This window comes from Crocodylus porosus, unplaced genomic scaffold (assembly GCF_001723895.1).
Source record: "Crocodylus porosus isolate Cpor-Errol unplaced genomic scaffold, CroPor_comp1, whole genome shotgun sequence".
Taxonomy (NCBI): Eukaryota; Metazoa; Chordata; order Crocodylia; family Crocodylidae; genus Crocodylus; species Crocodylus porosus.
In genome coordinates this window covers 54157026-54179797 of record NW_017728949.1, presented here as the reverse complement: position 1 = coordinate 54179797, position 22772 = coordinate 54157026, and the positions used below count along the sequence as shown (strand labels likewise).

The following is a 22772-nucleotide window of genomic DNA, read 5'->3' as shown; positions in this document are numbered from 1 at the left end:
TGGGAAGGACAACTTTCTTTTCTTCTGACCATTTCTCCACAGCCGGGTGGGAGGTAGGAAGCCACAGGTCACTGGTCTGAGTTACAGATGGAAGAAAGGGGAAGTGAGTCGCACCGAGCCTTGTTAGAGGTGTCACTTGTTCAAAGGGATCATTCAAAACAATTAAACAAAAGAAAAATGAGTCTTACGATGCAGCCAGAAAACTGGTCAGGCTCCTTCCTGCCTAGGGGTTACCCAGACAGGCTGGACATTAAATCGTTCTCTCTGTACCCCGTTCCTAGCTCCAGCAGCAAGCTATTAACATGAGAGGGAAGAGGGACGTTGTCCCTTCGCGGCTGTGTCTGACTTTCAGGACTCCAGAGGCATTTGAAGAGAACTAACCCTGTTAAACAGAGCTGCTTGCCGGCAAAAGCAGCCAGCCGGAGGAGCCTGACGGATGAAGAATTTGAGAATACCGAGTCCTCGCCGCTCCAAACAGCAAATCCGCTGAACTGACATCAGTGACGCGCTGCCGGATGGCAGGAGAAACAGGGCTTGAAGGCATCCAGACTGGAGGCAACCCTGTACAGGAGTGTCTGGGGAACTTGGCCCACCCACTCTTTGGCCTGTTTGCTTGATGCAGATCCTGCTGATTTCAGCCTCTGGAGATCAGCTGGTTAGACGCAAGCTTTGGCTTGAAATAACCTTAATTTGTGGATATCCAATGGCTTTTTTTATCATGGTCTGGTGACACTGAATTAGGAGGACTCTGGAATTAGCTAACACCAAAAAACCACTGCTAAAATCTCAGGGCTGCATCCCTCCGTGCCCTGCCCTGCCCTCCTGACCAGGTTTCTTGCCGTGACACCTCTAACGGGGAAGGGGACAGCGAGGAGGTGAGAGGCGGACAGACGGAGATAAGGCAGGGCGTAGCGGCTGACCTGCGAGGGGGTGGTCACGCTTATCTCGGGGACAAAATTGTCATCAAACAGACTGATGATGTTCTCGTGCTTGATGTCCTTGGACGGGGTGAGTTTTGGAGGTGGTGGCACGGGAGGACCTTTCCTCAACTGCATGCAAGCGAGCACACGGCGACAGCACAGATGGCGACACCCAGAAAAACCAGAGACAGGAACCAGGTTAGCAAAATAAAACCATGGGGGAAGGGACACGGGGAAGGGTCGAGGGGAGGGAGGGAAAACAAATCACAGGCCTCCAAGAAGGTTTGGCATCATTAGTTACGCTTCAGCCGTGGGCCTTCTCCCGCTGCGGAGGAGAAGCGTAACACAATTAATATGCATCAACTGGGCATGCATACGCAGTGAACATGTGCAACCTTCCAGAAACACCGCCGGGAGGCACACGTCGGTTAATTGGCACGGTCTGGTAGAGAAACCCAGTGCATTTGCCACCTGGCTCAATACCTACCTGCCTGATGTAGGCCCCTGGGGGCAGGGTTAGACACCAGAGTGGATCCTGAACAGCCAGCGGGCCGGATTTGGATCTCGAGGACACTGCTCCAGTCTGTGGGCATCAGTGGATTTACTCCAGCACAAGTGAGATCAGAGGGGGCCCCTTGGGCGAGGAACATGGCCAGGGCTCAGTCCTGGGTCCAGAACCACCAAACCACCTGGGAAGCAATAACTGCGGGCCTGATTCTGCTCTCCGTTTCACCAGCGTCCAAGACTAAGGACACCACTGGAATCAGGGTTTCCCTCGCATATGCCCAGGAAACGAGGCTGAGAGTTTCAACTGCGAGGCTCCCGCATGGTAACGCCTCGCTTCACCACGAGACCTGGATTCATTGCTAGGTGCTGTGGGAACACTCACTAGGGACATGCAACCCAGCGCCGCGTTTCCCTGGGTTGCAGGCATCCCTCTCACCCAGGAAAATGGATCATCGTTATTCCCCTCAGACTAGGGGTCCCAAGGTGGACTGACAGAGGCCGTATCAGCATCAGGCCCAGGGTCAGCACACGGTGATTCCTGGCTCTCAGGCCTGTGCTCGCTCCCCTAGACTGCATCGCTTCTCCATGCTGCGTAGGCATGCACTCTGCTGAGCTAGCAAACCGCTTTCTAAACCGCTAATCCAGCCAGCCACGGCCGAGACTCCAGCCAGATTTCAGATGCGTCTCCCGAGGCGCAGCTGGCTGGAGACCCTTGCCGAGGCTGCACGTAATAACAGAAGTGGCACTTTCACTTCCAGTTTTCAGGCGGCTCTAGAAGCAGACGTGCCCAGAAAGCCTCTCTGGCATTGTCCCCAACCAGATGCTGATTGCTGAAGCCTCCCGGGAGGGTGAAATCTCAGCAGAGTGAAGCCAGTCGGTGCAGACACCGGGGGCTGTGAATCCAAAACCAAAGCAGACCCTTTTGAAGCCTGCCCCTCTCTACGGAGCAGGTGTCCTCCTAGGCACTTGTGTGGTTGGCAGAAATTGGCAGCAGCTGTCCCAGTGAGTCGTGCTCATCCATACTGCACTTTACCCGCGTGTAACCCTACCGCTGTGTCCCAACAATAAATGGAAAGAAAGCGCTTAGGACTCTGCCTGTGCACAGAAGGAAATGAAATACCCCCCAGCCCAGCTTCTGGCTCCAGCCAAAACTGCATCACCAGTTTCTGCTACTCTGGGAGTACGGGGGGCAGATAAAAACCTTGCTCAAAATGCACACGGCCTGAGAAGGGATTTGGCTGCCTAAAATTACACCAACCCGTTCCTGCAGATCCTGCAGCGCACTCGGTCATTGCAACAAAACTGCCACCGTGGCTCCGTTGACTGCAGCGGTGTCATCCCGGGCAGACCGTGGTGTAACTGAGAGCACAATTCTGGCCCCGAAGGCTCACGGGATCCACTGTTTATGAAGACCCGCCATCACCATGGACTAATTATCCAGGGTGGAGACACACTGCAGTCCCAAAATGGGAGGAGGCAACTTTTCAAAAGAAAGAACAAAAATCGGGAGCAAAACAGCTGGTGCATGGGAACAGCGACTAGCTGAGACCTCAGTGGGATGAGTCTCCATTTTTACTCCACTCTTTTTCCACAAAATATTCCCACAGGAGAGTCTTACTGTTAGCATCGGCCTGCTGGGATGGAGCGAGGAGCTAAGCACAGCATTTCTAGTGTTTGATGTTTTCTTACCCCCGGTTAGATCTGGGGACGGGAGAAGACAGAGCCCACTTGTGTGTCATCCCACCTGCTGGGTGCTGGCAAAACCTTTCATTAGCATCCATCTTCCCAGATCCAGCCCCACTTCTCAGGCTTGATGCACTAGCTGAGACGGTCAAGTTAACCGACTCCGACTAGGCGTGCAATGGAAAATAACTGCCCGCAGGTGGCAGCATTAGCTGCACATTGCACGTCAGGCTGGGTCTTGGCTCCTGCTGGCAGAAGTCACGGCCAGGACTGCCTCAATAGTCTGCTTGCTTAGCGGGGTCTGATCCGCCCACGCCAGCCTGCGAGCGAGTGAGCGAGCAAACGCCCACGGCGTGGTGAGAGGATGGATAATACGTGCTAGTCAAGGGAAAGGGAAGGAGGAGTGGAAAACGTCTGTCTCAGCAGGACGGGTCTGCACAGCAGCTAAGCAAACCTTGCAGATTGCAGACACTGAATTTTTGAGGCGAACAGCTGGAGGAAGGGCAGCGAGATCCCAGCTGGACGAAGCCCTGCCTGGGGTGATGTAGTTGGGGCTGCTTGGATCAGGGGGTTGGACTAGATGTGGCCTCCTGAGGTCCCTTTGACCCTCATTTTATAGGATTTCTATGCGTGAAGATCCCCAGTCAGAGAAGGCCAGGTAGAGTGTGGGCTTGCGGGGCGAGCAGAGAGCATGGAGGTGGTTACTCCACAATAAGCATGAGCTGTAAAGCCTGGACACATGCTCAGTGCCTCTCTCCCCCCTGCCCCACTCTGAAGTTCAGCCACGACCTAAAGTCAGTGATGCCCGAGTGACCCACGGCAGCCGGGCAGGTCCTGCGAGTCTCACGGGTAGATGCTCCGCAGCAATGGCCATAGAGGAGCAACCACAGTCCTGTCCCAGGACAAGCACCGTCTGGATGCTGGCATCCAGAAGCACATGCTCAATGCAACTCTCCCCATTTATACATATCATATTGATGCTTCAGGGCTGCAACCATTCGCTACCCACAGCCAAGGCATTCGCCACAGCCAAAGGCACTGGTTTTGCTTGAAAATCTCTCTCATCCTACCCTATCTCCAGCTATGCTTTCCCCAAAGTGAGAGAGCCCAGGGCCTTCAGATTTCACATCTCCTTCAAGGTGGATACCGCTGAGGTCACACGCGGTCCAGGGACTGTGGCTGAATCTCTGGCTGGCAGTTACACATAGATGGACGGTGGGGGCAAGAGGGAATAGGTCACTGCAAGTAAAAGAAACTAAATCCAACACTAGCAACAGCAGGGTCTGAGCAATGAAGAGTGCTACCAAGCACGTTCATCTCTCAGACAGAGTCTTTCACAAGCAAGTGCACAGCTCCTCCCTGCCATCCCCACTTCCTACCAAGGACAAAAATGTTGTGCAAAGCAGAACGAGGTACAGAGCCAAACTGTGGCCAGGGCACGCTGCTTCACTTAAAGGCGGGGAAAGGCCCAGTCTGTATCCACCTCGGGTTAGAAGTGACCGGATGTTTTCTCGCCCATGCAGCTTTCATTCGGTTTGGGATGCTCATCCCCAGTGCAACCACCAACAAAATCCCAGGACTTGCTCCAGACATGAATGTACTCTGCGTGCTCCCCACCTCAAAAAGTCTCCCATCAGTGATGCTGATAGGTACTGGACTGCCACTTGGCGATTCACACATGAAGAAAGGGCTAATGAATAAAAAAGCATCCACGTAAATCAGCTAGGTACGTGAGCATTGTGCTGCAGTTCATTACAGTGCAGGGACCTTAACATAAGCCCTTAGCAGCATTTCTACTTGCATAAGATCAGGCCCATGGTTCATCTCACCCCGGATTTTGTCTCCAAGACCGGTCAGTCTTGGATGTTTCAGTGGACAGGACGAGTTTCCCCCGTAACAGGCCAGGGGTTTATAGAGATGTTGTATTCATGGAAGCGCAGGGGTTCGCTGTTGTTATTTTTAAAATCCCAGCTCATGACAATGTGAACGGTTTCTGCATCCACGTCAGTGCTGGCTCCCTCTTTGGCCCAATGGACTTCAGTGGCATCCTCTGACGAGGAGTTCTCCCGCTTCATTATGAGCTGTGACAAACGTCATGTCGTGTCTTACAACTCACCCTTTCAGACAGGCCCTACAGCCCCAGTTAGAAAACATGAAGTACATGCTTCTGTACGAGGTATGCGTGTTACTCAAGTGCAAAGGCATTTTTAGGGAACACTTAGCATTGTCCTTACAATGGAGAAAATAACAGGAGCGGGGTGCCTGCCCCTGCAGGGGTCTGGCCCATCGCACCGGATGGAAAGCAGGCCGCCTGGCGTGTTCTCAGCGACACGCGATTCGACTAGGAAAGGGGTGGCCTTGTGTGACCACCAAGCCCGCGGCAGCAGAATCACACTGCCGGGCCAAGTTTAGCCCCCGAGGATACTACCTGAGATGGCGACTTTGGGATGCCTGCCCCAGGTGTCTCCAAGGAGGACGGCTCCGGCTCGTGGTTGACAGTCTTGGTCTCAGGGCTGGTGATCGGGGACCCGTCCGGTGGAGGCGAAGGGCTTTTGTTTGCTTTTGCAGGGGCACTGTCGCTGGAGGAAAGAAAGGACAGGAGAGTCTGAGCCGGGGGCAGAAAGGACGCGGCCGGTCAGACAGATTTACCCGGACAAGCCAGTTTCAATGCCCTCTCTATTCACTGCCCAGACATGGGATCAGAAATGCGAAGCCAAAAATCAGCTGAGGCTTAGACGCTTGCTGAATCACTCACAGCCCAGTGCCTTGTCCTAGTGCACCCAGGCTGGTTTGTAAGCTCGCGGGTGCATTTGAGGCAGGCCTATCTCTATGCCACCGTGCAGGCAGCCCAAACTCCGCCAGTCACTGCGACGTTGCAAACTAATATTTTTCAGCCATGTTAAAAGAACATCTAGGAAACTGCACACACAAGACTAACTGAAAAGCCCAGGATTTACCTGGCACCGATCCCCCGCAGACCATCAGCTGGCAGGGGGCCTACAGAGCCACTGCACAGGGCTTTAACCCCGAGCGGTGCAGTAGCTGATAGCACTGACAGGGTATCTTCCAAGTGGACTGGCAATAGAAAGGCTGGGGATGCATATGTTAGCAGGGGTTAAAGATATTCCCCTTGCTTCACCCACTGGCTCTCAATTCCCCTTTTCCCTCTTGGCTCCACTGAGCATGATGATGTGCAACCTGGACTCCCCCCCGCCCCAAAAAAGGCTTGTAACTTGGCCAGACACAGGCAGATTTTATAGAGCATGTTAAAAGGCACAAACAGGCAATCCCCTGCCAATTTAAGCCCTCCGCGTCTCTAGAATATGGCTTGTTGGAGCTCCTCCTAGAGCAGGTGATGACTTTCAACAGGGGCAAAATGATGCACGCTTTCTTGCCTCGTACTTGGAAATGGTTCGTTTCTATTTGAGCTAAATCTTTTTTTTTTTTTTTTTTTTAATTTTGGCCGAAGCGGTCAAAAATGATAAGCAACTGATTAAAAGGGCTTATAATGAGAAGTTCTAGCCAGCCTAACTAATAGGCAACGTTACCAGCCCTTCTTATACGAGAGGCGATGGTTCATATGAAGCTCACATCTGGCACAATGGAGACCCTGTCCTTGGGCAGGACTGCAGGGAAACGACCGCTTTGCTGCGGTATAAAACACTATCCCCTGAAGACCCCTGCATGGGCCATAGAGCAACATCCCCCTCAGCATGATGCACAATCTGGATCAGCTGGTCCTGACGATACCCAGGACTTGCTCCTCCGGAGGAGTTTCTTCCTCTTCATACACATGCAACCTGCCCGGTATTTGTACACACTTGAAAGGGGTCCGAACAGCCTGCCGTCGGAGGTGGTTCAAGCACCTACGCTGAACACCTTCAGGAGCAAATTGGATGCTTATCTTGCTGGGATCCTATGACCCCAGCTGACTTCCTGCCCCTGGAGCAGGGGGCTGGACTCGATGATCTCCCGAGGTCCCTTCCAGCCCTGATGTCTATGTAATCTGCAAAACTCTGGTGCTGCACATCCCCACGCTGGCGTTTTGGCTCTCCTGCCAGCAGAGGCGGTCTCAGGGCCAGGCTGAAGCAGGGGTCGCAGGCATTTGAATTGAACACATCAGAAGTTTCCAACAGCGCCGGGGCAGCAGCACGACAACAAGATGCAAGAAACCTCCCAGCAGCAGCTCTCAACCTGGAGGTTGCATGAATTTGGCCGGGGGGGGGGGAAAAAAATCGGTGGGGGGTGACCGGAAGACACCGGGGTGGTCAAGAGCACCCTGGCTCTTCGGTCAGACTCGGTTTGCTCACCAGACTGGGTCTTCCTCGGCTGCCTCGCGAGCGACTGCTGTGGAGCTGGTCTGCAAAGGACCCGGGACACCCCGAGGAGACGCCGGGGGCTAACCGAGGCGGCGTGGGAAGGAAGAGGCTCTAGATGGGAGCAGCCATGCAGCTGGTGTGCAGCAAGCCAGTTAGTACCCTGCCTGGTCAGCAGCAAGTAGGACGGCATCACCCCCCACCCCTCTGCTTTGAACTTCATTCCTGGGGGCACGAAGAAGGGAATAAGCCGGGCTCTCTTCCCCTCCAGACCCTCCCCTCCCATCCCAGTCCCCCACCTCCTTCCCAGCGATGGGGCCAGAGCACCACCGCTCAGGACGACCCAGAGACCGAGGGCATAATCTAACTGCCTCAGAAACCCAGGTATGAAACCTGGCCTGCCGCCCTCAGGCACAAATTTCTGCCTAGGTCTACAATATGGTCAGTAGAGGCCAGTGGCCCAGAAGGACGTAAAAAGGAGGACTGAACTGCGGGGGGAAATTTGGGATCCAATGGGCACCGCTATTCCCTACTCCTGGGGATACAATGATGCTCCCAGGGGTCTAATTAAGCAACACCTCGTCGCTGCAGGAGAAACATTTCCTTAGTTCAGTTCTAATGGGCCCAAATGCTCAGGGCTTCACCTAGACCGGTGGTCCACATGCTACATCTAAGGGGTCCGTGAAAGAGGGCGATGATCAATTAAAAGTCTGTGAATATACTCCCCCTTGCAATTCAAAAGGGGTCTGCACCTCCATTTGAAATTTTTGAGGGGTCCGCAAATCACTGGTTCAAATCACTGATCCAGCCCTTTGGACGGGGATAGCAATGCTAAGGAGACTTCCAAGGGCGAATGCGGAAACCCAGAAATATCCATAAAGCCCTATCAGGCTGCTACACTGGATATTTCCATGCTGGAGAGCAAAGTGGGCAGAGGGTTAAATTACAAGCCAGACCCTGAGGGGGTATAAATGAGTAATGCTCCATGCTCAGAAAGGAAGGGAAACACAGTGCAAACACAGGTCAGAGATACAGCACCGCACCCCTTCTTCTACCTTGCTCCTCCTATTACACACACAATCCCTAGAGACAAATGTGGCCCCCGGTGCACACGTTCTCCCATGGGTCTTGGGACAAACTCCTCTCCTAGGCTGTGCTAGGAAGGAGCAGAGCAAGGAAGTCCCGTGTCAGCTCCCCGGCATGACAAGCACTCCTGTGGGTGCAAGGGGGGCCGTTTGCCTGAAGACGGCTCTTCTCGCCCTACCCAGCTCCCACCGCGAGTGAGAGCCTGCACTGCCCGGCGGCTGTGCGCCAGCTCCCAAACCGGGCGCCAAGAGGGAACAGAGACATTCAGGTGACACGAATCACCAATTTGGTGACACAGCCACCAGTTGCGGTGCAAACACCTGTCCCTCCAGGGACCGCCGAGCTGCCTCGGACTGCAGTTTGCAGCCAGACCCGGAGGTGATACATCCCACCTCCCACTCCTTGACATCCCCCCCAGTTCCTTCCACAGCCCCTGCCAGGCCTCCTACCAAGGTCACTGCTATTCACAGCCAGCTTCAGCTTTCACGTCTGCCTTGGCTGCTCCGGTAGGAAAATGCCAGCGCTAATTTTGACTGAGCCTCGGCCTTGTCCAACACCCAGGATGGCATCTTTAGTCCAGCGTTTACTGCATTAGATGCAATGCACATTAAATCCTGTCCGACAGCCACCGAGTCAACCCGCTCGAGGGACTCTGCGGTGCACAGGTTGCCCGAGGTAGCGCGCACGGTCCAGGAAGCATTTCCAAGACCCTCCCTGAACAAAACAGGCCTCTGAATTGCGTGCTCCGCTGCAGATGGAGGAAGTAGGTAAGTGCCCCGTTTGGAAGTTGAGAAGAGAAAGGGGATTTTCCCTGCTCACCTAAAGGGCTCCTCTGTCATGCTTTACAGGGGCACCTGCACCATGCTTTCCTCCTGCTCTCCTCCGATGCGACAGCGGGAATGGGGGCAAGCTTGGGGGCAACTTGTCTTCATTTTTCTGAACTAGGGGCTTGATCTCATGCAGTTAGATTAACAGTGTAGTGGGGAGGGTCTGCTAGCACCTGTGCCAGGTTGTCACCCCACTGTCCCCCATTTGTTTCCCACAAGCTAAGGCAGCCCAGTCTCTATCCTGCAAAGTCCTGCATTAAATAGGACTCCAACTCTCAGCTCGGGGTGGGGGGCAGGCTCAAATGGGGCCTTTCAGCCACAAGTAATTCATTCTTCAGCACTAAATTACATTGAGCTCAGGAGAATTTTATGGGAGGCTGCACAAACCCATCCAGACACTCAACCAAAACGATAACGTGATTATTAACGGTGAGGACCGGATCAAGGGCAGAATAGTCCAGTCCCGATGCACCGTCCCCTTTGGGGCCGGGGCTCACGCATTTCCAGCATCACACTAACTCTGCCCTGGTGTAGTCAAGACTCTGGCACTTTAAAGGCTGTAACATCCAGACGGGCTCAGAACAGAGCAAGGTGACATGGTAGCTTGAACTCCACCGGCGGAGATGTTACAGGTCTCCTTGCTGACCTTGGCAGGGCTGCTGCAATGTTACCACCTGAAGGGAAAGGCTATGCCCACTGTAGGCACAGCTGTAGAGAAATGGGGATAAAGCCGATATAAAAGCTAGAGGGGTTTCTGGTCAGTGAAGTCTGAGGGTTACGGGCCAGAAGTAGAAACACATATACCTGCATGAATCTCCATCCTTCAACTCCCATATAAAAGACTTAATAGGACAATGACATTTGCTGCTTTGAAGCTGCCATGAAAAGGAATCGATTCCCTGGGCCTCCCCATGAGAATTACTGCTGTCACTCCCATTTTACAGGAGGGTAGGATAGGGGCAGAGAAGATGACAAACCAGTCTAAAGGCACAGAGCAGGTCCTTGACAAGAGCTGGGAACAGAGTCTAGAGGGTCTGGCTTCCACTCCCACCGCTAACCACTACATAGCACTCCCTCTCACAAGGCAGATGGCATTAATATGAGGTTTTTCAAGCGGCCTTGGGAGAAAGCAGAGATTCCCAGGAAATGCTCCTCCAACTGCTCCAGTGCCCCTGTACACTCAGCCCTGCTCTGCTCCCGTGCATTTTTCGGGAGTATCCTGCGGCAGGTACGACGTGCATCGGAGCGGCTGGCTGCGGCTCCTGGAGGTCAGGCCAGCCTCCGTACGGACACCGGCAACAGCGAGAAGCTGGAGTCTCCTCCCCCACATCTGGGCCAAGTGGTGGCTTTTTTCATCCGCTTTGCACAGAGGCAGGGCAAAGCAGTGGGATCCAGGACCCGCCAGCAGCAGAGCCCTTGCCAACTCACTTCCCCGGTGATAGCAAATAGGAGCGTGCTGTTCTCAACCTGAGATTCATCTTGAGGAAGCCAAGGCCCTGTTAATAGTCCAGATGGCATCGCACATTTAGGGTACAAACAGACGTTGCACTTGTCCCAGGAGAAGCCATTTTATCCGGGGCAAAGTGCAATTGCTTGGACATCCATGCCCGTTGCGACGGGACAAACCCTAGAAAGAGTCACAGGATAAGCGCTAGCAGTTTGTCTCGGGACACTGCGAAGTTCACCTGAACGGTTGTCCTCGGGCTGCGTCACTGAATCAACGGCAGAAAAAGTGGCACTGCATTCAGCCACCCACTAAATCCCGACCGGAAGGGTGACGCGTGCACATGCCAATCCCGGGACATTTCTGCACCAGAACAAACCCAGGCACAACTTGTCCTGGGACAAATGCAATGTCTGTTCCTAACCTCAGCTGCACCTGAACGCACACAGAGCCCAAGGTTTTGAATGCACCTGCTTGGTCAGGGAAGGGAGCAAGGGTCCAAACAAGAAACGCAAGTGGTTAATTCACAAGCATCTCCGGGCACACGATGGATGGCGCAACCAGCTGCAAGGGAGGAGAAGCACACCGAATCAACGGCGCAACCAGGTCCGAGGGACGAGAAGCACACGGCATCATGCGAGGAACCACTCCAGGCACCGCGCTACCACACCAGGCGGTTAGGACACAGGCTTGTCATTCTAACCAGACACGTCTCAAAACGCTGCTCTCCGCACTGGTACCTGCTCATCTTTTTCCTCAGCCTCGAGAACAGCTTAGCTTTCTTTCTGTTAAGGATGGCACACAAATGATTTCCATTACTGGATGGCCCGGAGAGGAAAAGTAAAGCTAATTCCGCATCTCGTTGTAATCGGTGATGGAAAACTCAGCCTTTCTCTAGCCCCTCCGTTCACAAAGGGGTCTGCTCTGTGCGCTACAGCACAGATGGCAGGATCGTGCTGTCTGGGCAAGGTGCTTTTGGTGAGGTACGTGGCATGACATGAGCTTTACCTTGAACACTGCAATACACCAGGGCACAGCAATTTGCAGACTGCAAAAAAAAAAACACCCCCTCATTTGACACCTGAACCAAAGTCGTGGTTGTACAGCAAGGTGGTGGTCGACTGGGATTAGAGCCCCGCTCTCTCCACTATATACCTCCACTGAGAAAAGTGTGCCCACCTCCACCGCCCAGAAGACCAGCTCCCCACTTCGTTCACGCCATCAACCACATGGTGCTATAGGCAGGAGTGAGCTGCTCCCCATAGATGACCGGTCTCTGTGGTCCTTCCAAAAGGACAGTGCAGGGATGCAGTGGGGTGGCTGTTTTCTTCCCTCCAGACCCATTTCCTTTCATTGTATCCACCTGTCCCCCCCCCGGCCTGCATGAATGAGAGGAAGCATCTGCTCTAATCTGCAGTGTGAAAGGCAAGGGGTGTTTCCTGCCAGAGCACAGTAAACCCCTGCCCCCCGGGAGCAAGAGGCATCTCCCACTTCACACATTCAGGCAAGATGGGGAAGAGAGATGGAAACACCTCTCGTCATGTCAAATGTCTGATGCAAACCAGCCTCTTCCAGAGCGCCTGTGTGGAACGGGTCTCTCGCAGGCCTGGCCGAGACCCTCCATGGAGACAGGCGACGAAGCAAGGCAGCGAGCTCCTACGCACATGGCGTTTTCTCCTTTCTATAGGTGGAGAGGTGGTCACCCCGCCAGGCCAAGCGCTCCAAGCTGCAGCTGGGAGAGTTTGGAGGCCTCATGCCCTACGGAGGAAGCTGATGTGAGCTGAGTTTGGGACAATGAGGACTTGATCGTCTTGGAAGCACTTTTTACGAAGGAGCTGGGCCTCACAGCTGGCCAGAAATGGCAAGCAGTAACAACGATAAATAAAACCTCCGCTGAGTTGTTGTTATGGTGAACAGCTGGACCAAAGCTTTGCAGGAGGGAACTGGCCGCAGCTTTCATCCTTCCTGCTTCTTCCTCCTCCTCCCCATCCCCCACGGATTGAATCTTCGGGACAGTTTCACCTGGGGAGAGTTTGGAGGGGCTGGCTCCCTTCAATAAACCACATTGCTGAAGGCACCAGAGCTCTTGCATTCATGACTGTGCTGCATGACCCCATTTCCAGGGGTCTTGGCAGGATGGCGACGGCTGCCAGGAGAAGGGGGACACGCCCCTGGAATGAAACCACGGCCTCGCTGAAGTCCCCTTGACGGCAGTGGGACCAGGATTTCACCCCGGTGCCCGTAGGTAAAGGGAATTCACCTGATTGCTGTAACCAGCTAGAAAAACCAGCGTGCCAGGAACCCCTCCAAAAAGCCACGAGGCAACTGAGGTTTTGCAAGGTCATTGGGCTCTTTTGCATTGCGGGCAATCGCGGATTCTGCCTTTCTGAGCCAGCTCCTGCCTCGAAGCACCTCTCGCTATCGCTGCTGTGGATCAGGGAATAGGTGCTCTTTTTAGAGGGGCAGAGACGCCAGAAAGCATAGCAAAGGTCCTATCTACCCTGCGTTAGGAAATGCCTGGTTGGGGCCTGATTGTGTTAGATCATCATTTGGCAGAAGCCAGAAAAACCAGCTTCAGCTTCTCATTCACTAGCGCAGTGCTTGGGCTCCAAATGTTATAGGGAAAGTTGTTGGCTAGGAAGTGAAAGGAGAGAATCGTGGTTTCCACTGGAAACCTCTTCTGGCCTGAGGTTTGATGGAAACTTGTGCCCGCACATCCAGAAGCGGAGGATAACTTTTACCTAACAGGATCCGCTGTAAAGTGGGTGACTTTGGTAAATCCTCTAGAAGTGTGTGTGCATATGTATGCACACATGCATGCATGCATGCGCGTGCACATACGAGTTTGCACATATGCTTACCACAAAGGGTTATATTGGGAGGGGGAATAAAAAGAGTCCACCCACAAATGATCTAACCTTTCAACTGCTTTCCTAAGCCAGTGCCCCAGACTGAAGTTCTCTCTTACCTCGCCTTAAATTCCCCCCGTGATCCATCAGTGTACAGATTTGGATGTGCGCTGCGTTACTGCTCACCCAGCATGTGGGACCGGCAGCAGCTGGGAGCCAGCATCCTGCCTTGCTTCATCACTCATGCAAATGGATGGGGGCCAGGCACAGCCTCATCCAGAGCCCAAGCTCTCCCTCCCTTCTGACTGGAAGAGCCAGAGGCCGTGCAGATTTGCAGTTAACCAGCAAAAGGTTGACTGCTGAGAAAGAGAGCTGATGTGGACACTAGCCCTCTGCAAGGCTCTGGGGATATAACTGGATTCTGACAAGCTTAGGGAGCAATGGTCAGACTCCAGCCACTCCCGTAGCATTTGCACGTGTAGTGCACAAGAGCCTGCAAACTGGAGATTTGGGTCTGGTAACCTGGGGATGCAGACTGGGGGGAGACGGGATGAGGGGCTCTTGCATCTTGGGTTCAGGGAAGCTTCACTCTTCAATGCACTTTCATAAGGGTGAGACCCGTGACCTAGAGGTGGGCTTGTCCCATTGAGTGACCCAATCCAAAATGATAGTCCACGCTGCACCTCAGGCTGGTGGGATAAATGGCAGAACCATTAAATACGTTTGCATGCTAGGTATGAAAGAGGGAGGAGAAAAAAAAAATATCACTGTTGTTACCCATGACGGATACATTCCCACCTCCCTGTCCCTTTGTTCCCTGCAGAGGAAAGGCCCCACTCCAAGGACCACTAACCTTGGCTGAGCTTTGATAGGGAAGGCATTGCTGGAGCACTGCTTGTCTAGACTCAACAGGACATCATGGAGGTTTTGGTTCAACTGCAGAAATGAGAGAGAGAGAAATGCTAACAAAGAGGCAGAGCTTGGGTGAGGCTAGCAGCAGTGCCGGCCCAGCTTCAGGACACAGGCACATGCATTAGGCTGGCGAAACTGGGCTCCCATTCATGCCAACTCCCCTTTGGCTCTACTGTTCTAACAAGAATATAATGTAAGCAAAAAAATCATCTGTCCATCTTTTGAAAGAGTCCAAAAAATGTAACACTAATGACACCACAAGGCAACACCGAGCATCTTTGCAGATAACCCTGCTGAGGGCTTTTCTACTCCCCGTGTCCCTCCTCCCTCGCTTGCAGTCCCAGAAACCCGGAGACACCAGTTCAGTGATCCTGAGGAGGAGTTTGGTTGCTCATTTCCAACTAACACCACGACGCTCCTCTGCATCTGCCCCAGCGGTTGCTATTGTGAAAAGGCTGTGCCGCAAACAAAAGGATGAGCCAAACCCAGCACCGGCACTACGGGCTACGACTCCGTGTCACTGGCATGGCGCCCGCTACTGCAGCCATTGACATGACGTTATAGCACTAATCGGAAGCAGATGCTTTTCAAACAAAAGGTCCTGGTTTCGTACAGCTATCTTCAATCATAACAAAGACCCAAAAAAAAGCTAGGAAAGAGAAATATGAAACATATGACATAAGGGGATTCACTCCAAATGTGGAGGTCTGCATGTTTTTCCCTTGTAAAATGCTGGAGCATCCATCAAAAACAGACCCACTGCCCGCCAAAGTGTGCGAGTACAGGTCATTACTGCAGAAGGCTGGTTTGGGAAGGGTCCTCATAAGGGTTAGCGGGACTCAACGCTGATGTTTTGACCCTGTCCATGATCTCCCGACTGCAAGTAGTTAATGCTGGGGATTTAATGAGCGTAACACTGCTTGTTGCTTAGCTGCTGTATTGTTGCCAGGACTACAGCTGGGGGAAAAAAAATAGATGTCTGCTGTCACTTCAGCCCCAGGCCCCCTCATAAAAGATTAGCGGGTTGTATATGGTGAGCGTATAAACCAGGTGGGTAATTCAAGGACCTGGAGGATTTGCAAGTTATTTAAAGATAAATGGAAATTTTAAAAAAAAAAACCATCTCTAGAGGAGAGACTCAGCCCCACGGGCCTTCCCGGTGACTACCACAAATGTCTCCTGTGCAAGTGCAGAGTCTCCTGCCCCTTGCAAGATTAATCTATCAAAAATCTGCCACTATGAGACTTAGATTCATGTTAGTCGCTTAAACCCTCCCACCCAAAGTTCGACTCAGGTAGGCTTCATTGGCGTAGGGGATCCCCTACATTAAAGGGATGCATGACCATTGGTGCCACCAGCCAAAACCCTGAAGTGACCTCGTGGACTGTTTAATCATCCACGTTACGACTCACTCCTTCGGTCCCAGCCTCCTGTACAGAACCGGGGGCATTTACCACCCGGCAGCGCGTGAGGAGCGATGGACACAGCCGGCAAAACTTACCTTGCTCATTTCTTTGTGGAAGTTTTCCTCCAGGCCCGCTATACTCTGGAATGTGTTGACATAGAAACCAACACGACTGCCAAAGGAAGACAAATAGCAGGAGTTAAATGGCCATGCACGGCTCGGTGGATATCTGGCTCCCGCTGGCACCCACCCACGCTTCGCAGCGCCATCGCGTTTCCGCACGGTTGCAACAGCAGGTACAGAGGGTTCGGGAAGCCCGCAGATGGCTCAGGAGGCTGGGACAGCTGCTGTGCAGGACACGCTCGTTAAGGAATAAAAGTAGGAGGCCGGATAAGGAGATCTGGAGAAGAACCAGAGACGACGATGCAGGCCTGGTACAAAGCTTCTCATGGAGAAGCTGCCTACAGCTGCCCCGCAGCAGAGGCGCTGCTCATGGACCGATGCAGCCTTCCTCGCTGCAAGGAGGTGCCCTGGTAAGCGAAGCCTGCTTCCCCCCCGGGGCACTTCCTTCCTCCCCATCGCAAGCAAAAGCAGCAGCCGGTCTGCGAGCGACCTCTGTCCAGAGACGGCCGTGCGAACCATGCCCATCGAGCTATCTGCCGCACCCACCTATTCCATAGCGAAGGCAGCTCTTCCTGCAGATCGACGTTCATCTCCTCAAACACCTTCTGAGCTTTTACCAGCTCTTCTTCAGCCTTAAGCACGGAGACAGGGAAAGAGTTAATATCAGCACAGCCAAGATCCCAGCAAGTCCAGGGTATTTGCTGCTCCCTGGCTTTCTTAAGAGGCCAGGTAAGGGCACCAGACTATCAAGGGACACCGGCAAACCCAAACCAGCCCGACAGGAGACCTGCGAGCTGCGGGGTTCAAGGTCAGCAGGTGCACAGCCCTTCTGTCACATCTGCTGCTGTCCAGAGGACTGCATTTAAAACCAGGACAATCCCTTGCAACAGGGTGGTCGCACCTACCGAACGGGGTCTGCTGACATTTTAAGTGGCAGCAGACAGGGAAGGGGCCTACCCTGCTGCCATGATTAATCTCATTTTATTTCTAAACAAGGGCTTGACACCAGTGCAAGCTTAGCACGCTGCAGAGATTGAGGGTGCCCTGCAGCTCCTACGACACGCTGCAAATCGGCACCGACGTGTTTCCTTCCACTCCAGTGTGGTGCCTCTTCTTTTCAAAGCCCCGTATTTAAAACAAAAAGAAAGAAAAACATTGCAAGGAAAACAGTCCCACCCTCTTCCTTGCCACGGTGCACGAGGCACGGTGGCTTCCCAGCGTGAACGGTTCAGCCGCACGCCGTAAAAGGAAGACCAGCACGAGGACCGGCGTCCGTTCACAACCGGAGCAGGCGTGTCACTGGGCCGCGTGCCCATGCAGCTCCCCTGGGGCCGGACAGCTTCAGGTTTGAGCCATCGCGTGAACCTTCAGAGATGGATGCTGGCTTCCTGCCCCTTCCCAGGGACAAGGAGAGGGGAGATCCTATCTACTCTGCACTAGGTTCATTAAGGAAATCCTGCTTAGCGCTGTTGGGCGCTCAGAGACAGGCCTGTGCAAAACTCAGATGAACAGGAGTCAGAGGACTGCAAGGCTGGGGTGGGGCAGGGCTGTGGGGGCACCCAGGCTGGGTTTGGTCTCCTCCTGGCCATCAGGAACCAGACAAGGCGTCTCTCCCTTTAGCTCACCCATCCTTCAGAAGTTACCCGCTATCTACAAGCTGGAAATGGCGCCCGCAGGGATGAGGGTCAGAGCAGGAGCGCTCTGGTCACTCCAGAGGCACCTGCAAGGCCCTCCTGTCTGGGCTGTGTTAAACAGCGGGTCTCCAAAAGCGACATGGAGCCACACTAGGGTGAGCAGGGGCAGGTGGGAGACAAGCATACTGGAGCCCGTGGTGGAGGCGATACCTTTTATTAGACCTGGATTTTTGCCAAAAAAAAAAAAATTCTTTAATTGCAAGCTTTTGGGCACAAGCACCCTTCTTCACACATAGGAGAAAAGTTTGTAAAAGTTCTCCTGGGTCGTAATGAAAGTTTGTTTCATAGGAGAGTCGAAGGTGTGGTCATTTCACTTCCATTAACCGAGTCCTTCCTGAAGGCCACGCGTGCAGCAGCCGGGCAGCCCTGCCGAGTCCACGCCACTGACCAGCCCCACTGAGCAAAGCCCTGCTTAGGCAGACACACGGCTACGTACACTCAAGGCCAGAGGGTATGAGGGTACGTGGGTCCAGCTGACCTGAAAATCTGTCCATGAATGACTATTTCTAATCCACTTGCCAAGAAAGAAAGAGAGGCAGACAGAGAGAAAGAAGGAGTAGAAAGAGAGAAAGACATTCATGTTTAAACGGGTCTCATTTTACTTCTAAGCTAGGACTGAATCAGGATTAAATCCAGGGGTCAGACTACATAGGGACTAATGTAGCAAGAACTGCTGTTATTTTTCAGTAAACCAGCTGAATTCAGAGGAAAACCAAATACCCCCCACCTTCCTCCATTCACGAAACCCAGCAAGGGGCTGTAGCCAGCCCCACACATACTGTGACATCCTGAAACAAAGAGCAAAGAAATCAGAGGCAGCGTTCACTCTAGAAATGCAACGGGGAGCGAGGGGTCGTGGGGCGCACGCAGCTCCGCGCTGCCGCAGCAATGTGGTGTTTATCCCAAATCCCTTCGATGTGCCCAGCAACGGAGCTGAATTCACTTCTTTCAGCAGCGCATTATTACGGGGCTTCTGTGCGAGGGGGTCTTATTTTGGTTGGATGCAGCAAGCTTCCTCCTAGGCAGGGCTGGGGGCCTCCAACACAGCTGCCCTGAACCCCAAATGCCCCGGGCTCAGTCATCAGGCACACTGAGGAGAGGAGCCGGAGCAGCCCGCGCAGGGTTCAAATGCAGCCAGTGGGGAAAAAAAGGAAAAAAAAAAAATCGGCTTCTTTTAGAGACTCACATGGCCCCCGTTGCTGTATATGTGAAATCTGTCTTAATAGCAATGATCCTTAAGACAAGTGTTATTACAGATGAGAAGCTGAGACCCTCCAAGGACGAAACTCCCGTCATTTTCTGCTAACCCCCAAAAAGTGAGCTGCTCAAGTGAAGTCCAAGACACCGGACACCTGCATACGTTAGCCTCCAGATCCAAGGGACAACACACGGCCAGACAGGGAGAAAAAAGAAGAGAGAGCATATAGCCTGCTAACCACCAAGCTCTCCCGACCCTCCGGGAAGCCAGGCGGCTGCGGTGCTCAGGGCCTGGGGGCCACTGGTTTCTGGGACACAGGGGCAGAAACCCTGAGCTCTGCTAGGGAGGGATGCAGCTGCTCAGACAGGAGCCAGCCTGCTCAGAAGAGGCAGGAATTTGCCGTTCTCAGCTGTTTTCCTCTTTGTTGCAAAAAAACACCATCACCAAAACAGTGACCGGGCAGCTTGATCACACCCCCGCAAGCGAACCTCTCCCAGGCTCCGCAGAGCTCCCGCTCGGCTCGCTAGAAGAGGTCTGAAAGGCTGCTTGTTTCAGGGCTTTTTTTTTTTTTTTTGCTTGAAAGAGAGCTGATCGTTTTTATCCCTTCTTTCACTGGGAGACCTTGGAAGACTAATGAGACTATGATTTAACAAGAAGCTGAAAGCAGAGCATTTGATAAAGGTTCTGATTTATTTTTTTAGCCAATTTCTGCATTGCTAGGCCCCCTGATCTTATCATGAATCTGATTTTTATCACATATAAGACCTTGCCTTTTTTTTCTTTTAAGCCAGCTGAACATGAAAATTCATTTTGTGGGGTTTTGTTGTTTTGGGGGGGGGGGAGGGGGTTAAGTCAAAGTAAATTTCTAGCACCTCTGTTAGTGAAGAAAACGCAGAATACCATACATGCTCAGGACAAATAAAATGGATCTGTAACTTTGCATGAGATGTTTAAACCGATCATGATATTTTCCATCAGTTGGGACTGGTGAAACTGCTATCTAATTCCGACTCTTAAAGAAAATCTCTAATGAGTTTTGACCTGGGGCTAAGAAATGTCCCCTCTCCAGTTCTCTAGTCCCCAAGAAAAAGGCCTCCAGCCAAAAAATAAAATAAGTAAATAACAAATGAAAAAAAAACCCAGCAGAATATTACAAATATTTCTAAGGTAAAAAACAGCCCTTAACGAGAAAAAAAAAGAAAAGAAAAGGAAAAAAAAGGAAAAAAAAAAAAAAAAAATCAAGCAACCCCTGCAGGCCTTCTCCATAGGAACTGTATGCCTTTCCTCCCTTGCAGTTCAGCATTCGAGACTGCAAACAGCATCAGCAGATGCACAGTTTATGACGCCATCCAGTGTTGTATTGGCCCCTGTCAAGTCAAAATAGGGCTGTGGAAACCCCAGGTCCTTTAAAGGTAAGAGCGGTTGCTGGTAAACTATGATTCATTGACCAGGCATTTGAGGACGTGTGAGCTTTTGCAGGTGAGCAGATAAGACCTCCTAGAACTAATACGTAGCTAGCTGAGTTCCTTCCAGTCCAGGTAATGACTCCCTGCCTCTTCCCATCACCACTATTTGTTTTCCTTCCTACCTAGCCCTACCCCTAACCCTGCCTGTCAGTGCCTGCTGTTCTTCACCAAAGACCTGCCAAGAAAGCAAGCGCCAAGGGAGATTGCATCATGAAAACGCATTTCTCCAAATCCAGGTACGCTTGGGCAATCCCCTACATTTCTACTTGAAGTCTAATTACAAAAAAAGTCAAAGGTTCCCCAACCCCAAGTCCCGTGGTCCCATCGGAGTCGCCTGGCACAGACAGGCACACCAGTTTCTGCCGCCACTTGTGCACAAGGGGGTGGTGCGACCCCCCAGTTCAGTTAACAAACGTGCCCATTTACGATCAGGGTGGCCATGAGGGAGTGTGGAAATCACATCCGCCTATGTCCTTAGACCCGCGTGGCTACAACCACAAACCCATCTCTAGGTCCATAACGAGACACCTGAGAGCACTTTGCTCCGAGCCCTCTCGGAAAGCTTGTGCCGGACGCAAATTCTGCAGCACCGGCCCCTCGCTCATCCAGCCCAAATGGGGTCTCTGAAATCGCTGGAGATTTTCCCAGCAAAAAAAATCTGGACATTTGGATTTCCCCCTGGAAAAGTTTTGCATCTAAGTTGCACAAATAGATAAGCCACTTTCATGGGGATACCCATGCATGGCTTTGCTGAACAGCCGACAGCCACGACCCATCCTCCTAAGGTTTCTGAATAAGACAGTGGGAAGACGCGAGATGATCTGCCCTGATCTTACCCCACATACTCTTTTCCCCATCGCTTTACTTTACAGAATAACTTTACAGCCTGTTAAAAACACCGGCCCAGCCTCGGAGGCAACTTCACATGTCCGTGGTGTTCGACCAGCTGGAGGAGATCGGCTCCTGGATGATCGAAACAAGCTTTGAAGGGGAGCTAGAGTGAACGCTGCCTGCCGATCAGCTGCACGGTACGGGATTAGAGCCGAGAGGAGCACGTGCAGGGTTAGCGCCAGGTAGGGTGGCAATCACCTGATTTCGGAGCAGATTAGTTTGAGCAACGAGATGAGCCTGTAGTTTCCCTTGGCACCACTGAGGCGCAGCTTTCTCAAGCAGCGAAACAGGCTGGGGGGAGGGAGTGGGAAAGAGAAAAACAAAGAAACGAGAGAGACAGACATCTTGGTTAGAAAATAAAAATCACAACAGGGAGAGCATTATGAACTGGGTCAGCCCGACGTCACCAAGGCCAGCGAGGAACAAAACCTCAAGGGGGCAATCAGTTATAAACCCCTCCGAGCATGCCAAGTTTAGCGGTAATTAATGATCCGACCGGGTGAGAGAGGGTGCGGGGGCTGGGATACCATTTACCAGCCGTCCAGCTGCAAAGAGCAACAGGCACGAAGTGTTAGTGACTTCAGCGCACAAATACCCTGGTCTGAGGGCTTGCTGTGAAGCTGCTTAAAGAGAGGCCAGGATTAATTAAACACCGTTATTATCTGCATGCAACGACGGACAGGCCATGGCACTTTCTTTTAATGGTGTGTTGTCAGTTCAGCAGTAACTGGCAGGTTTCCTAAAGGGGAAGAGGCAGCTGCACCCGGGTTGTGCAAAGGGGAAAAGGAGCCACCCGCCAGCAGAAGGATTTATGCTGTCCTAAAATGGCATCTGCCTCCGTGCATGGGGGTAGGACTGCATGACCCACCAGGGCCCTTCCTTCCCTGGGATGTTCAGAAGACATTAAATGGCAATACACCTTTTCCATTTAATAACACCCCTTTGAGCTTCTATGGTTCCTTCCACCCAGAGATCACAGAGCACTTTGCAAGGGCAGGCAAGTAGCCTCATCCCCATTTTCCAGATAGGGTAACTGAGGCACAGCATGGTGATCATTGGAAAGGCACTGCGGTCCTTTCGAAGGGATCTGTCAAAGGTCACCCAACACTAGAGCCTGGAACAGAACCTGCTCTCCTGGCTACTAACTTCAGTCTTTATATCATATTCCTTATCAGCTTGCATATTAACAAGCAATATTAACATGAATATTGAGATATTAATGTGCACGCTCCAGGGTCTCTCTCATTAGGAGGCGTGGAGGAACGTTCAATCCTTGGAGCCACTCGACTAAAAACTCCTTGCGTGTGGGATAAGGGTCACTGGCTTTCTGCATGATGCAAGGATTCGGGAGCATCCACAGTTCAGCTGCTTTCACCCTGTTGCTGTCAAGTTATCCTCACTGCATGACAAAAAAACCCCAGAAGACTGAAGACCAACTGTTTAAAACAAAG

At 52.5% G+C, this 22772-nt stretch overlaps 1 protein-coding gene across 7 annotated transcripts in view; it reads right to left on the bottom strand.

Moving 5' to 3' along the window:
- The window catches only part of BIN1 (bridging integrator 1), a 119979-nt gene that overhangs the window by 20903 nt on the left and 76304 nt on the right, over nt 1-22772 (bottom strand). For 2 of the 7 annotated variants that reach the window (XM_019553695.1, XM_019553697.1), the window contains exons 7-12: nt 21520-21612; nt 16619-16704; nt 16046-16121; nt 14486-14568; nt 5539-5689; nt 921-1049 (exon numbers count right to left, since the gene is read on the bottom strand). In XM_019553695.1, coding sequence (XP_019409240.1) covers nt 921-1049; nt 5539-5689; nt 14486-14568; nt 16046-16121; nt 16619-16704; nt 21520-21612 — 618 coding nt within the window. Of the gene's footprint in view, nt 1-920; nt 1050-5538; nt 5690-11523; nt 11569-14485; nt 14569-16045; nt 16122-16618; nt 16705-21519; nt 21613-22772 lie in introns of all 7 variants that reach the window. The other 5 variants (XM_019553698.1, XM_019553701.1, XM_019553696.1 and 2 more) reach the window with 4 other exon arrangements.